General features: G+C 40.1%; 1 protein-coding gene across 2 annotated transcripts in view; it reads right to left on the bottom strand.

Moving 5' to 3' along the window:
• abca7 (ATP-binding cassette, sub-family A (ABC1), member 7) overlaps positions 1 to 17,098 on the bottom strand; it is a 54,570-nt gene that overhangs the window by 35,034 nt on the left and 2,438 nt on the right. For both annotated transcript variants that reach the window (XM_054752218.2, XM_054752219.2), the window contains exons 4-25: positions 16,745 to 16,886; positions 16,114 to 16,238; positions 14,555 to 14,673; positions 12,458 to 12,655; positions 12,057 to 12,149; positions 11,553 to 11,790; positions 9,339 to 9,478; positions 9,097 to 9,213; positions 8,808 to 9,005; positions 8,494 to 8,699; positions 7,811 to 7,987; positions 7,056 to 7,278; positions 6,648 to 6,869; positions 5,853 to 6,057; positions 5,665 to 5,778; positions 5,373 to 5,544; positions 5,130 to 5,261; positions 4,713 to 4,852; positions 3,755 to 3,892; positions 2,847 to 3,079; positions 2,709 to 2,766; positions 2,385 to 2,587 (exon numbers count right to left, since the gene is read on the bottom strand). In XM_054752218.2, coding sequence (XP_054608193.2) covers positions 2,385 to 2,587; positions 2,709 to 2,766; positions 2,847 to 3,079; positions 3,755 to 3,892; positions 4,713 to 4,852; positions 5,130 to 5,261; positions 5,373 to 5,544; positions 5,665 to 5,778; positions 5,853 to 6,057; positions 6,648 to 6,869; positions 7,056 to 7,278; positions 7,811 to 7,987; positions 8,494 to 8,699; positions 8,808 to 9,005; positions 9,097 to 9,213; positions 9,339 to 9,478; positions 11,553 to 11,790; positions 12,057 to 12,149; positions 12,458 to 12,655; positions 14,555 to 14,673; positions 16,114 to 16,238; positions 16,745 to 16,886 — 3,593 coding nt within the window. The remainder of the gene's footprint in view (positions 1 to 2,384; positions 2,588 to 2,708; positions 2,767 to 2,846; positions 3,080 to 3,754; positions 3,893 to 4,712; positions 4,853 to 5,129; positions 5,262 to 5,372; positions 5,545 to 5,664; positions 5,779 to 5,852; positions 6,058 to 6,647; positions 6,870 to 7,055; positions 7,279 to 7,810; positions 7,988 to 8,493; positions 8,700 to 8,807; positions 9,006 to 9,096; positions 9,214 to 9,338; positions 9,479 to 11,552; positions 11,791 to 12,056; positions 12,150 to 12,457; positions 12,656 to 14,554; positions 14,674 to 16,113; positions 16,239 to 16,744; positions 16,887 to 17,098) is intronic.

The following is a 17,098-nucleotide window of genomic DNA, read 5'->3' as shown; positions in this document are numbered from 1 at the left end:
AGTTGAGACCTGTACACATAATTACATGTCTGGGTATGTGTACATTACTCAAAGCAGTATCAGATTTCAAGCAATATGCCTCAAGATTCTCTTGTGAGAGTTTGGACCATTCCATCATAACTTTGTAGCCCTTGTTTACTTTTGTAATTACCTCTGGAAGACCTCCGACTTCCAGCTGCATAACAAGCGGCACATGAACAGACACAGAGTAGCTGTACATGATCTGCATAGATTTCAATCTAGCATGGAGTACTGATGCAATGATCCAGCCATGACGTAGTGTTCCATGCTTCACTTATATAAGTAAAGGTATCAGGTGGTAACAATAGCTGGCTAGTCAAAATAAGATCGTTATCCTCACAGAACTGCAACATATGCTTAGCAAACACAGACCGACTGTATGTGATGTCAGCATTCAAGTCACCTACCACACAAATAGCTGCGGAATGATGCTGGATTGTGTTTAAAAAAACAACCTGTTTAAGACAAAACAATGCACTGTGTTTATGTGTGTGAAAAGAAATCAAGGTCTAAAATCACAGACGTTTCACTCTTTCCTGGAGTAGCCGAGCATCAAGGGATTCCTCATAAATGCTGTAAACAAACTTTTGATGGTGGCAGATGTTTTCAGACACCAGGTGGCAGCCAGAGAGCACACAGTGGCTTTACTGAGCGGTCAGAAAAGCACAGAGAAGCTAAATCTAATGTGCAAACCCATTAAGCTCATTACGGCTGCTCCGTAAATATCCAGCTTTTGTGATACAACTTTATTCTGCTCACACACCAACACCCCGACCAGCTCACGCAAGTCTTCTCATCCTGATAAAACATTTAAAGAGAAGCTGGTTGTATTTAAAACCACTTTTTACTCATTAATTATTCCGCACAGAAAAAAGCGTTAAAGCTCTGGTTAGGGTGACCAGTCCCGCATTTTCATCACTTTTCTCTCGTCCCGCAAACAGCGACTTAAGTCCCGCTTTGTTGACGGTCTCACGTTTCAAGTTTCGTCCCCAGAAGACCGAAAAAATGAATGCAAGTCAACGAGGATAAATAAACTATTTTCTAATCTGCTTTGCCTTACGCCCTGGATCACACATATGTTGTACTTATATTTAAATGAAAACTAATGATGTGTGTCTCAACCACACTTGTCACGTACTTAAAGATTTATCAGCTTGCAAAAGTTCGTAATTAGCATGACTACAAACCAGACATTGGCACGTAGCATATATGACGTCACCACATAATCTCTTCTCTAGAGTAGCTACTACGTCCCACATGACCAGATTTCTGGTGGTTCTTTCCTTCTGAAGGAAGGATTTGAAATTAGCTGAACTCACAGCCATTGTCCCTCTGTTTTTCTCCGTGTCTGGTTCGATGACGTCACTTTTGTGAAGGTCATTTGTAGTCCTGGACCTATTTTCACACAAAACCTAAAATATTGTTCCCCCTGTTCGAAAATAAGCGCTTTCTTGGTATCAAAATGCGTCTTTAAAATTCACGGGCATCATATGTGAAATCCATGGCACAAAACAAGTGGAATTAGAAAAAAGCATTTTTAGCCCCATTGACTTGCATTCATTCTTTCGTTCTTCCGGGGACCCGTGGTTCGTAAGTAGATGGGTTTATGTTCCCTATGTCCAAAGAGCCCGAGTTAAGCTGTGGTAAAAGGAGAGGAACTGTGAAATAGTCGGAAAGTTTTTTCTATTTGCTTGTTCCAGTTGAATTCAAAAAGAATAAATAGTACATGAAATATATGATAATAATTGTACGTATATTTATATATATTTTTGAGTTGCATTAGAATTTGACATTGTCCCACATTTGGCGAGTTGGGATCTGGTCACCCTAGCTCTGGTCATGCACTCGTTAATCCTAAACTTCAGAGAACAGGAGCAATGCCACACCTAAATGTGGTAGATGTAACTATTTAAAATCGTGCATTTTGCTTTTATTCAGATTTCAGCCCACGGTTTGATCTTGTCTTAAAAAGACCAGGATGACCCTTGACTTTGGTGCTTCAAGTATCAGTTACATGAAGCCAACTTGTTTCTTATAAACTCTCTTTGCTGTGCGCTACGTGGTCCTTCATCACTACTGACATACTTCTCGCTTTAACTATTTCTAAATTATTTTGGTAAATTTAAAAAAGACAATTCTATGAGAACATAACTCATTTGCAAACACTGACTGTGTGTCACACCAGCCATGTGTAGAGTATCAATAGTTACATCTTACGTAGGAAACCATCAAAGTGAGATTCCATAGAAAATATGAAATCATTTTGATGTATCTTTGAATACTACCTTTAATCAGAAGATCCAAACTTCCGAACAGGGATTCTAAAAAAACTGTACATTTATTCAGTTAGCTTCGTGTCTCACCTCTTCCAGTGTGCTGTCTGACAGGCCGTAGCTGAGGAGGCCCAGGTCAGGAAGCTTCTGGTCCAGTTTGGACAGGAAGATCGCCAGGCTGCCGTCTTTAGCAGCTGTCTGTGGAAGGTTGATCACTGCTTCTCTTCTCGACTCTTCCACTAACCTCGCACCAGGGATGTGCTGCTGAACCAGAGCGAGCAAAGCTGCCAGATCTACAACACAAAGCATGTGAGTCTCACAGTTTCTTTAACAAAGTGTGAATAATTTTGTGTGTGAAAAATTTTGTCCTTTTGGGAGAATTTTGGGAGAATTTAACACTCGTTTATGACCTACCGGTGCTGCTGTCTTCACTTCCCAGTCCAGTGTCTTCACTCAGAGAGGACTCGCTGTCCTAAAACAAACAGCGAAGTTGGCAAGGATGCAATTAAAAACCCCTTTTTTGAAACTGAATCTGTAAAATTACAAGCTCACTTTTACAAAAGAAGGCTGCTTGCTAGTGTTGGTGCTGAGACTGGAATTACTGGGATTGCTGGAGCTCATTCCTTCCCTCTTCACCACAGTCAGGTAGTAGCCAGATCCCAGCCGAGATTTCAGGAAGAGTGGCGATCCACAGCAGCACAGCTTCCCCTTGGAGATTATGGCAATCCGGTCCCCTAACATCTCCGCCTCGTCCATGTAGTGAGTAGACAGAATGATGGTTCGGTCTGATGAAGAACAGAAAAAAAAAACGACTGTAAATCATCTAATAATTAATCATTTTTAATTAGTTAAAAAAAAGGAAAGCTACATTTCCTTTTCAGTCGTTACACTTGGTACACACATCAATCTGGAGATTATGCCCCCCTGCATGACCAACCTGAAGATGTTACTTTCGGTTACGACTGCTAAGGCCAATGAGATTGTTACAGCATCAGAAGTTTCCTCCGACTGAGTATAAACACGAAGCACAGCCTCATTTTCTCAATCTTTTAAAATTCCTCCTCACCTACCCTGAATAGGAGACCCCTTCTGTGTTAACAGTCAACCTGAAAAACCTCAAACCATCTACAGAGCAGAAGGCTGAAGCCACAGAGGACACAGGCATCTCTCACTACTTCTGTACAGTTTCTCCAAAGATGGGTCAGAACAGGGGTGTAGCTCTTCCACCACCCAAGTCTATTTATTAGCTATATCGGCCTGTCATGTCAGCTGGGACAGGTGATCTCTACCCTCACATCCTCCTTGTGCTATGGTTCGTGAGAGAGGAGCATCATCCTTCTGACCTCCCTGCAGGTGCGCTGACTGATAGGTAACTTTAAATGATGTACATACCTTTCTGAAGTTTGTGACAGTTTAACATGTAATTTTATCTTATCAGACAATATAATGAGATTCAACACCTTTGCGGTACTTAAGCAGGAGATCCCAGATCCCTCTGCGGGAGTAGGGGTCAACACCAGCAGTGGGTTCATCCAGAACCACCACTTTAGAGCCTCCGATGAACGCTATCGCCACAGACAGCTTTCTCTGCATGCCACCTGACAAAAAACAACAATAAAAAAAAAACAGAAACTGTTAAATGCAAAAGCTTTTGACACAAATTAAGAACGTACTGTAATTTTAACTAAAGATCTTGAGATCATTTGTACTTTTAATGTTGGTACTGTTCTTTTTGTAGTAAGAATAATTAAACTAACTTACTAGATTTTATTTTGTGTGACTTATAAATGTTTTGCCATTTTCAATAAACTGTAAAGAGAGTAGCTGTCAAGTTTTTGACAGCTAACGGGGATCTAAACAATAAACAACACATTTAAAGCTACAATGGCAAATCTGCAAAACATCACAATCACAGAACTGTCACTCATCACTAGGCCACGCCCCCAATTCCAGAACCTGCATTACCACAATAAACAAGAGGGCACCAATCACAGTTTTCTAGGTCCAAACGCATTTTGTTGTTTGTGATTTCAAATGGGAGTTTTCCTTTTTGGGACTCTGGTAGTTTGTCCTAAATTTGAAGTGGTAGCAGCTGGCTGTATCTCCTTCTCTGATCTTATTAGAACGGAGAACCTCTCACATCAGTGGTGTTCTGTTGCAAAATGCACAAACGTGCAATGAATGGAGGAACCGGGGAAGTGCGGCGGCTCAGTGAGACAAACAACCGGATGGTCCGATAGTTGCTTTCAGTCTGAGGCGTGTTATTGGCGAGGTTTTTATATAACTGCCAGAGAACCACTCCATTTATTTATTTATCTCCACAATATATTTATAGCTATACAGAGACGCATGAATAAAATATTCTAAGCTAGCTTGTTTTGCAGATTTACCATTGCATCTTTGAACTAGCAACTTTACCAGAGAGGTTTTTGGTCAGATCGTGCCGTTTGTGTAGTAGACCGACATCCTGAAGCAAAATGCCGAGTTCAGCTTTCACGGTTTCTTCAGACAGGCCCTTCAGACACCCGTAAAACCACACATGCTCCTCTACTGTGAGCCTGATGGAGGGAGGCACAGATAAAGCAGAACAATACAAACTAGTCATTTATGCAGTTGCTTTCAAAATTACATTTTTAATAACTTGAACTTTTCCCTTAAATGTACATTTCATCACCAATAACAGCAAAACATGTTCCTGTCAATCAAAAAAAAAAATTGTTGAAGAAGCATCTTAAAGAAAAAAAGAAAACAACAACAAAATTAAATCTTTAACTAATAAATTGTCATTATCATTATTATTTGTATTAGTATTTTATGATGCATTTTGAAGCTTACATGTCAAACAGGACATTGTGCTGTGGACACACCCCCAGCGTCTTCCTGATGATGTCCATGTCATAACGGATATCCATGCCTTTGATGTACACAGTCCCAGAGGTAGGCGGGAAGAGACCAGTCAGGACGGATCTGACATACATCAGAAACATGAAACATCTGGCTTGCTTATTTTACCCAAACAAGACATGATATCATGTAGACGAAGAGCAGGGGATCCACACAAATCTAAAGGTAACTCACATGGTGGTGGTTTTCCCGGCTCCGTTGTGGCCGAGAAAAGAGGTGATCTGTCCCTCGTAGAACTTCAGGTTAAGATGGTTGACAGCGAGTTTCCCTCCTTTCTTGTAGATTTTCACCAAATTTCTGATGTTCACTCCCAAGTTCAAGCTATTGGGATCTGGTTCAATGTGATCTAATCACAGATATGAATAGACAACATAAGAACTGTTACAAGTTTGAGAATAATCCTCTAGATCAAATTAAAATGTGAATATTATAAACACAGCTGGTAAAGCGCAGCAGCATCTTGTACCTTCATCTTGGTCTGTGGGTGCTGGCGGGATTGGCATCCCTGCTTCAAGAGGAACTCCGCCCCAGTAGTTGAGTTGAAAGATGAAGTACCAGGGCCTTGGGATCCCATATTCTCCTGGTGTGAAGAAACAAACATCAGTGAAGCCTACACAGAAAAAGGCCATAAAAATCAAACTCTTTCTGTCATACCAGGAAAAACTGCTTCGATGTACCAGGCTGCTACAGCATAGATGAAGGCATCCACGTAAAGCATGATTATAGAGACGAAGAAGTTGTATTTGTCTCCTTCAACGGGGCTGCCTCGCAGGTTGTACCACTGGATTCCCACTCCTTGCTCCTCATACTGAGCAAAGTACTCACAGCCAAACCCAAAGGCCACAGGGGACAGCAAACTCTACCAGAAACAAAACATTATTAACCTAATAACTATTAACCCCCCATCCATTACTCTAAATGATGTTGATCCTTTAAAGAGCAAGTCACCCCCTACCAGATTCTTACTCCACTCCCACTTCCTGTTTGAAAAATGCAACAAATGCTGCTGCCTGGTAGACCGAGAGGGCGGAGCCGCTAACAAATACACACACAGACTCACAACAACATTGCAACACCATAATGTACCAGTTAACGTCATACATAGTGTACCTCTTAGCCAATAGCGATGGCAGATTGTAATTCAAATGCAGTGCAGAGTTTTTACCTGAAGAGGGCGCAACACTGACAGTTTTATGCAGAATAATTCAATTTTAACTAAGATGCACTAAAGTGCCAAATTTTTGACTACACATGTCTACAGCACGATTAGACACTCGTTTATATAGTTTATCAACAAAAACATATATTTGGGGTGACTTGCTCTTTAAGAGACTGGAACTTCTCAAAAAGTAGCAGATTCAGGTTTTTCTTGATGGAAAATAAAAATGACCATTACCTAAATGTACTTAGGGCATTTTCAAACTATTATTTTATTCTTTTTTTGCTTACAAATAATATTCTGTGTGTGGAATTGAGATAGTCTCTCCAGGCGACACACAGTACATAAGGCAGGTACAAGCTGAAGTAGATGAGCCCTCCACAGGCAGCAGACAGGTTGGCCTTGGAGAAGAAGGTGCTGATGAGGAAACACTGCATGATGGTGGCTGTGGCAAACGCCACGAGGAAGAAGAAGACAACAGCTGGGTTGCTGTATGGTAATATATCACCCCACTAAGAAAATGGAAAAGAAGAAAAGCAGGACATTAGAAACGAGTCATTCAGAATTAGCACGTAAAACATGTTCTATTATGACTAATTAAGTTTACCAATTATTAGATAATTTGTGTACCAGGATTTAGAGTTGTCAAAAATCTGATGGCCTGATAATTATTTATTCACACTCCCTGTCGATGTTACCTTCAGCACACCAATAAGAAGAGACGCAGACACCATGAAAGGAACAATGCTGCTGATGAACCAGCTGAGCCACAGCGTTCCCGTACCGAGACCCATAATCCTCATTGTTTCCTTCAGCCTCGCCTCCTTCTCGTGCACCACGCCTTTGATGATCATGGCCACCGAGTAGATCCAGGCCAGGGTCATGAAGAGAGGTAGGGAGCGGTTCAAGACACGAAGAAAACTGTTGAAGCCAGAAAAAAAAGTTTCATTAAAAAAAGATGGAATGCAAACAAAACACAGCTAAAGCTTAATAAACAGTTAAGAATCAGTCTCAACTATCGTAACTAAATAAAATAGATATTGATAAAGGGGAACTGGGCAGATTTGGCTTGCTTTTAGCACCCCTAGTATCCGTTTGTAGAACCAAAAGCAAAACCTATCTCCTCGCTGTTCGTTCGTCTTTATAACACCTTAATCTAACAGCTGAAATGTCTCCCCAGTCTTCCTTAGTGTCTACAGAAGTGACTCACCATTTAATTAAACAAAGTCTCAACAGATGGTTTCCTCTGACTTTGACGTTTGCTGTTTTCGTCTTATATTACTAAATTCACCAGTTTTTAAAATCTATTATGATCAAAGATGGCAAACAGAAACAAAAACAGCTTGTTCGGAACAACTGCCTATTACTAACTTATATCAGAATCATACAGCAACCCCCTATCACATTCACATTCAGACTGTTCACAAAGAATCCAACAAGAACATTTACTCACATATCATCCACATAACAGGGGTACGGCATTTGCTGGATGTAGATACCAGTGGTCTGTTTAACTCCAGTTAGAACATAGTTCACAGCTCTCTCCACCAAGTCCTGAATATAAACAAAACCACCCCGAATGTAGCGCATGTCGTTGAACGGGTCTGCAGATGGGCCCGGATCCCAAAACCTGGAGAAGACAAAACTCATTTTACCAGCTTGGATGTTTAAAATGAATTGCTGGATAAAAAAGAATGTCCTTGTTGATAACCAGCTCAGTGGTCTAGTGGTAGAGTGTCCGCCCTGAGACTGGGAGATCAGGGGTTCGATTCCTGGTCGGGTCATACCAAAGACTTTGAAAAAATGGGACCCAATGCCTCCCTGCTTGACACTCAGCATTAAGGGGTTGGATTGGGGGGTTAAACCACCAAATAGTTCCCGAGCGCAGCTCACCGCTCCCCCAGGGGATGGGTCAAATGCGGAGAACAAATTTCGCACACACATCAGTGTGTGTGACAACTGATGGGACTTTAACTTTAAATAAAAATGATTTAAAAAAAAGGATCCATAATCTTAAAATTAAATAACCGTTAAAACCAAAAACCAAGAAGAGCTGCCTTTGGAAATCAAACAAAATGGTCGAATGTGAATTCTAACACAAGTAGACAAACTTTCAGACATATGAATACTCAGTACTTGTCCTTCAGCTTGTTGGTTCGGGTCACATCATCAATGTCCATTCGGATCTTGTAGGCGACATGAGGAGGTAGCTCAGATGTGGACGTGTTGGGAAGCTGGAAAACCACACCAGCCCAAAACTTCTTGTCCTCCAGCAGCTCCAATGCTCTGTTGATCAGCTGACCCTCCGTATCCATCCCTTCCAGTTTGTCCAGATTGAAACACTGAAGAAGACCACAAGATCATAAACATCAAGGAGGACTTTACAAATTAATAAAAAACAGGAAATAAGGGGTTTTACACTTTGTAATAAAGTAACAAAAATAGAGAACCTTGGTAATTTGTGCGAGAGTCACGATTGTGTTCTCTGTGTCGTTGTAGACGTCTGTCCATGTAGGCGGAGCTTCGCGTTTCTTTGGATTGTCTGGTGAGGGAGTTGACAGGAAATGAGCGATCTGTGAAGCTGTCCAGGTTGAGTTTTCCAAACGCATATTAACCAGAACAGCAATTTCAGGACGCCGCAACAGATCCTGTCACACACACAGGCAAAACATGTTTTACTCTACTGTAAGCACCCAATGTATCAGAACCATGTAGAGAAATTCTGTCAACGAATCCCACCTGCAGCATTCTGATCTCCACACTGGTCTCCATGTAGTTCTTAATCTCTGGTCCCACCTCCTTCCAAGCTTCATGCAGATCCTGAAGAATCTGCAGGTCTTCAAATGTCCTGTTCAGCTTCAGCAAACACAGCTTAAAGTTAGCTTAAACGGGGTATATCCCATAAAAATAAGACACCTTTGGTTAATCTGAACAGGAAGTCTGACGTGAACAGAAGAGAGCTGAGTTTTGACTTGCTGTACCTCTTTCATGACTCGTTGTGTGACAGGAGTGTCTGGTGTGTACAGGAGCTTTCCTTTAAACAGCGGCTTGATTCCTCGCCACATAATGCGAGACAGCGGGTTGGACTCAAGACTGTAGATCAAATTCCTACAGAATGGTGCTGCAGAAGACAAAGAATCAACCAAACAGGACCCACATTAACCAAAACACTATAACACAATTGGGATGTGATGTGCCTGTTGAAGGTGATGTGCAGCCAATCAGAAAGCGAGATGACAGAAGTAAGCTGTACTCTCCTCCTCTGCCATGTTTGTTTACTCTGAAGTCCTATTTGATCTCTGGAGTTTTTATGAGATTTTGTGCCTGACAGGGCAAGTTTCTGTGTGAAATCAGTACACGATGTTGCTGCACACCACACACTGTAGGACCAAAATTATGAAAGAGGTTGTTCACTCATATTTTTAACACATCTGCAGTGGTCTTGCAAGTTGCACTCTAGGGAAAAAAAACCCACAGTGCACCTGTTGCAGCACGGAGAATTCAGCCAGAGGAGAAAGTAGCTTCAGACGACAGAATTTGGAATCTTATTTACTGATATTTGGACATCGCATCTCAGACTGACTAACAGCAGCATCTACCACTGACTTCATTTGATCTGCAACATGGATGTTTTATCTTCATTAATAACACAAGCTTGAAGGAGTTATGCCTGGTTGTGGAGATGCTAACGCTAACAGTTAGCTTCTGCTGTGAGACGTCAAAACCTTTTCTGCTGTTTCCTGGATGCTAAACCAACAACAGCCGTCCCTGTCGCAAGCCAGTATGGGTGAGTCCATGAGACAGTTTGATGTAGATCTATTTTTCACCATCTACTTTCTATCAGAAGCTAATACAGGAAATAGGGGTAGAACACACCTGCATGTTGAACTCAGAGTGACCAATCATCTTAAAAAATAACAAGTAAAAGTCGGTCTCTCAGTGAAGGATCTCTTTAAAGTCATGATTTTAATTTTGCCAGTTTTTGGGTCACTCATGTTTTGAAAACAGTCAGACAGTGTTAAAACCCAGCTGTGTGTACTGGGGCTAAAAGGTGAACAGGACTCTATCAAAGACCTCCTATGAAACTGTGGTAGCATCAGCCATCTTTGATGCTGGGCTCTGCTGAATTTCAGAGAGGGACGAGGGGAAACTAAACAGAGAGTCGGTTCTGGACTGGACTTTCTACTGAGCTCCATTGAGCAGGTAAGGAATAAGAGGACGTTGTCCCAGCGGACACCCATCAGGTACAACACCTACCATCTCCTAATTAAGACAATATGAGCACTGAGCAGCACATGCAGCAGGAGACTTTTACACTAACAATGTAAAAGGGAGGCAGCACTAGACTTTTCACAGAAGTTCAACACGGTTGAGCTCTTTATGATGTTCTGACTTAATTATTTGCCCTTTTTCAGCTGCTTATGTATACAGAAACATTTTTGTAAACAAACAAGTGACTTGTTCTTCTCCTAAACTCCTTGGTGTTGTGAGAGCTCTGTAACAAATACATTTATCACTCATATTAATGTTTTTCTTATTTAGTACAAATATTAAAGCAGTTATGAGGGCACAGATTCAGAAAACAATAAAGCTATGAGAAAATCAGCAAAATCACTGTTTTTAAAAGACAGTGTGTGTTCTGTATGACTTGAGGCAAAAGCATGGAGATGTTATTTCAGTTAACACATCTGTAGAGCAATCATGCTCCGATAAAAAAAATAGCTCAACAGAAACATTCACCAGAGACTTGAACTAAATTAGGCTCGTCCTCTGTGGAAATCAAACTCAGGTTATAGGTGTTGTAGTGCTTCCTGTTTCCAACTCTTACTACAGTATAGTGTTTCAACAGTCTGGTCATGTGATGTGTAACATTGCTCTGATTGGTTTAGGTACAACAGCCACTGACTCTGATACCTGTACCAACAGTTCCTAATATATTATGAATTAAATGTGTCTGGGGCCAGATGGTCACTGATGTTGGAAGTCTTTTACAGGAGCTGTTTGAAAAAGGGGAAATTATTTTGGAAAAAATACTTAGAAAGCACTTGTATGAAGTACTGTCCATTATGAGAGATCCTCAACCAACAATGAACCACTAGAAGACTCAATTAGTCTAAAATCTTTGCATAGTATACAAATGAGTAAAACGTGTGTATTTTACTAACCAGATACCTTAAAGTGTAGGAACCCCTTACTTGTGTTGTTGTCAATGTCGATGTTCACCTCCTCTGTGCCATCTTCGCCGAGAAAGGACTGGATGTTGGTGTCTTCGTACCAGTTGAGCGATGGGATGCGCTTGCCGCCGATCTCAGGGTGACCGCACATGATCCTAGAAAAAGCTCTCAAACTTTCTCTGGGCTCTGCTGCGTAATTTTTAGGGGAAAGAAGAGTAAGAGCTGCACTCAGCTCTGCAAAACTGGTGAAGGAGGAGAGCTGGTGGAAGGCAGAGAAGTAAGAGCAAGGGAAAACAAGAGGGCAAAAACCAAGGATGGAATTAAAAGATGATGTAAAAGCATAGCAGAGAGTCAAAAGTACAAAAACAAACAAAAAGTCACATTACATAAAAATAATAAACTAACTGGCAGCTGATGAAACAGATTTTAAGTTCCTCTAGCAGCCATGAAAAGCTGGTTGTGTGACTCTGCGTCAGATTAGAAAATTTAATAAACAAAATAAATTGCAGTCTACAAATTTCTCACATCATCTATGAGAACAGCAAGTTCCTGGGACACAGAAGCAATAGCCAGACTCGTGCCTCTCAGCTCTTCAGTGCTACCCATCAGTCGGTTTCCCTGTCAGAAAAAAACAACTGGGTTATGATTAAAAATGTATAAGTGAACAAAGTGTCTTTGTTCTACAAACCAATTGTTTCAATTCATTCAAATTAAAGCAAAGTAGTACAATTAAGGTTAAACATATTTTCAAGTTGTTCATTTCTGTATAAATATTCGCCAACTAAAGACACCAAGAAAGAAGAAATACGACTAGAAGTGAGAAAAAAAGACATTTATGAAAAACACATTGTGTTTTTAGCTTTACTCTAGTCAGTTTATTTATCTCTTTTCAGATAACTCAGAATAATTACTGTAAGAAAACACACCGTGAAGAACCTGGCAAACTCCAGTTGGGATAAAAAAATGCCCTCAGCCTCCTGCAGGACATCAGCTGGAAGGCCACACAGCTCAGTATGAAGAACACTCATGTTGGCTGCTCCTCCATCCACCGACAGCAGTTCGGCCATCAAGCTCTCGTTGCACACCAACACTTTCAGTGGCGTCTGGAATCCAGTCAATACAGCCTGGAGAGGACAATAACAATGAGTAATGACACAAACAGCAGAGAATCAACAAACTGTCTAATTATTTAATCCACAACAGCAAACGGTGAGCGGAAAATCTCTACATTTTTTTCTAGAAGCTAAATGAAATCTCGAGCAAATTCAGCATCCATCTAATTTTATACATGACAGCCCTCTGAAACATCTTCTGTGTAAAAATGACTTTTGAAAAGCTTGAAAGAGAAACAAAACACAAGATTTACATAAAATGACAGATTAAAGCATGTCTTAAACTGGAATATCAAATCAAACATTATTTATAAAGCACTTTTCTTACAAGGAATGCAACTCGAAGTGCTCTACAGATTAAAATGACCCTAAATAACCCTCATTCCCATACCTCCCATACCAATTTAAAGGCATTGGCACAGTCATACCATACAGCTGCTAGAGGAGCGCAGAAGCCGTGAGGGTTCATATGGTAAAAGCAGGTGTGAGAGATAAGAGGGCCCAGGACCATTAAGACATAAACCATTAAAAGAACCTTAAAATCAATTCTGAAACATACTGGAAGCCATTGCAATGATTATAAGACTGGTGTAATGTGCTCCCGCCCCCTGTTCTTTGTCAGGACATGCGCTGCTGAATTTTAGAAAAGATGTAAGCCTGGAATGCTCTTTTTGGGAAGACCAGAAAGCAGGGCATTACAGTAGTCTACTCTACTGGTGATAAAAGCATGCATCAGCAACTCCGTATTGGCCCGAGAGAGAATGGGACGGACTCTGGCGATGTTCTTTAGATGATAAAAACCTATTTTCGTAATGTTTTTTTTATGTCTGGGATAAAAGTCAGCTCAGTTTCAAAAATCACGCCCAGGTTCTTGACTTGTAAGCAAGGATTAAAAGACAGTGATTGTAGTTTTGGTCAAAGTTTCTCTCTGAGCCTCAGGACCGATAACTAAAACTTCAGTTTTTTCCTGGTTCAGTCGGAGAAAGTTTTCTGCCATCCAGGATTTGATGTCTAAAATGCACTTAAAAATTGCGTCCACTGGCCGTGTGTCGTCGGGAGACATCATCAGCATAACTGTGAAAGTTCACTCCATGTTTCCCGATGACACCACCAAGAGGGAGCATATGAAGGTTAAAAAGCACTGGGCCTAAAACTGAACCCTGGGGCACACCACATATAATTCTATGAACCCTAGAGGAACAGGTATCTAAACTCACCATAAAAGTCCTGTCTGTGAGATAATATGTGAACCATCTGTGAACAGCACCAGAGAGGCCAATTTATCTTAGACGTGTTAAAAGAATAATGTGGTCCTCTGTATCAAAGGCAGCACTTAGATCCAGTAGAGCCAACACTGTCACTCTCCATTTACCATAATTTAATCCAAAATCATTTAAAATCTTCAAAAGAGCCGTCTCCGTGCTGTGGTCCACCCTAAAACCAGACAGAAATTTCTCTAGGACATTACAAGCAATTATAAAATCATTTAGTTGCATTAAAACAAACTTTTCTAAAATTGTGCTTAAAAATGGTAAGTTAGATACTGGTCTAAAATTGTTAAAATGATTTAAATCTAAATTTATTTTCTTCAACAGGGGCCTCACCACTGCCCCTGCAGAAAAGATCCCATAAAATTGTTGAAAACAAAACGTAGTGGGAATAATGACCTCAATATGAACAACTAAACAACAGCTAGTAGCTCATAATGATGTTGTTGCTGATCTCAAAAAGGCTTTTAGAAAAATGTAATGATAGCATGACGTGAATATTTTATCGTCAATCTTCTTAGCAGCTACTTATTTATACTGATATGTTTCAACTGATGTTTCAAATCAAAAGTTTAAAATGATAACAGAGGATTTAGATAAAATTGACCCTGGAAAAGGAGATTTCAGAAAACAATTATTGAACCTGAAAATTGAGATGTGCATTCATCAGCAGGTCCACGGTTGAAGACGACAGGTTGCCACTGGTCAGAAGAAAGTTGGAGAAAGTCTCATTGGGTCTCAGGCACTCTTTAACTGGGAGAGCTACAGTGGAAACACAATGAAAGGTCAGGTCCATTCCCACAAATTAAATTATCTATACTTCATCATCCTACACATTAACATAACCTATTACAGTTACAAACTGCTGTTTATAGTTTGGTTTACACTTAAATTTACCAGCTTCCATTTTGAACCTTTAGAGATAAATAGGCACATTATTTCTTTGTTCTCTTGTATTTTCATCACACTAAAGAAAATAAAACTACGAGAGCGTGCATGTTTTAGGGATTAGGTGGGTGGTAACCCAGCTTTCCCCCAAATCGAATAATTTAAACTACGTACGATATTTGGAGCAGAAAATACTTTGTTGATTTAAATGTTTGTTATTGTAAATTAGGGTGTTACCACAGCTTTACCACAGCTGCCAAAGGTTCTAACTGTGTGTCTGAATGCTTCACCAGTACTGGTCCCAGAGTTGCCTGGAAGGCTAGCACACTAGCTTTCAAAGAGCTCATTTGTATAGATTATTTATGCTAACTCTAAATATCACTTTAATATTTAATTAACTGACACCACTCCTGCAGTTACAAGCTCTTTATGGTAGCAGATACTGTGTTGCAAATAAAACTATTTAAAAACAACAACAAAAAAATAACTTGCTTTTAATGTAACATGATCTGGCCTGAACAGGGAGAAGAAGAACACACACTAGGAAGCTGCTCTGTAAAAGCACCAACAAACAAGCTGCAACACCTGATATTAAAGGTGCAGTATGTAAGAATATAGTGAGAATTTTACAGTGAGAAAATCCCAAGAGTCTAATGTTTCAATCATTTTGGATGGAAGGTTTTACTGAAACATATTTCATATCCAGCTGGCTGCAGGGATTGTCAGTTTCTCTCCTTTCAAAACAAAGGAAGGAGGGATGTAGCTACAGTTTACCATTAGTGAGTGTGGGATTGTCGTGTCTCCTGCGAGCTAATACTGCAGTACCGACAATTGTAATTTGACGACAGCTGGCAAAAAGCTCCAGAGTTGTTTAAAGTGGTTGCAGTAACCAAATTTTACCACAGGATGTTATTTTTACTTCTTTTCTACATAATGCACCTTTAACAAAACACTCCAGTGAATGTGTGTATTACTACAAAATGAACTGTTTTAACTGACACACAGAGCTGGGTTTTAGGTAAGTGAAATAAACAAATATTTAAAATATTTGCTCCTAAGGATATTTCTGAGCTGTGAACTTTATATGTGAAACTGGGACCTGAGGTCATCTAATCAGAATTTATTATCAGTTTCTCAGAGCTGATTTAAACCCTCTAGTCAAATGTTTGGATGCACCTAAAGTTGTTAGCTATTTTCAGACTGCTATCCGGTTTAGACACCCAGAATAACTTGAGTCATATATTATTGTTCCTGAACTCTAAACTTTACGTCTGCTTACGGACTCCAATCAGTGGAAAAGATTAAACCAAGTACTTGGAAATGATTCAAGCCTTTCTCCCAGAAGCCGAACACTGCCCATCAGGTCCTGAAAGGTGGACAAACTCTGGTGTCCATCGTGGGACAGAAGAGTCTGGGCATCCACAAAGAGACGAGACAGTCTGCAGGAGAAGCACAATAATCAAGGTTTTACTGGAACAAACATGGAGTTGAGTTAATCACAAAGTGCCAGAGTTAACAGAAGCACAGTTTTGGATTTGGCTGTAAATGTTAGTCTCTTTTATTTGTTTGACGTGAAGCGGTGTTTCATAAAGTAAACTGAACTGAGGTAAAGTTCACTAACTGTTGAACAGGGTTTTGATAAAATCTCAAGTAAAAAACGGGCAAATTAATGACATAAAAACTATTTCAAACTGATTCGGATATCCCAGTTGTTAACTGTATGCAGCTTTCATAAAAACAACAGGAAATGTTCTGATGGTCATAATAAAATCCTGAAATAATACAACTACTACTAATAAATAAACCTCTACCTCAGACACTGTAAAGTACACCAACAAAGTTAATGACATATCCTCCTATAAAACGCCACCTAATAATTTCCTCTCAAGTTTTCTGCAGAACAAATTCAACAATGAGCACTTTCTTATTTCTTAATTCTACCTACAATGAGTTGTCAAAGTTGCTAATTTGTCCGGGTGTTTCTCCTGGTGTTTGGCTGTGGAAACAGGGGTTGTTGATGTTGCAGATGATGCCCTGAATCCAGGGTAAGGTGCCTACTGACGGCAAGGCTTTGTTTGGAAAATGACCTACAGATAAAGTTTAAGAACACGCACAGCCAAGAGATTAGAAATGAAATGTGAACACACAAGAAGACACAAAGACTGATAAAGACAGACAAAAATGACTAATAAGAAAGTATAAAAAGCAATAACTTAAATTTTAATTAGATATACAGACCAATGAACACACAGTAAATACCACATCCATCACTAAATAACCCGATCAGGAATAAAATAAA

The sequence above is a fragment of the Nothobranchius furzeri genome, chromosome 8 (assembly GCF_043380555.1).
Source record: "Nothobranchius furzeri strain GRZ-AD chromosome 8, NfurGRZ-RIMD1, whole genome shotgun sequence".
Taxonomy (NCBI): domain Eukaryota; kingdom Metazoa; phylum Chordata; class Actinopteri; order Cyprinodontiformes; family Nothobranchiidae; genus Nothobranchius; species Nothobranchius furzeri.
Note: the sequence above shows the minus strand (reverse complement) of the source record. Positions and strands in the feature narration are given on the sequence as shown.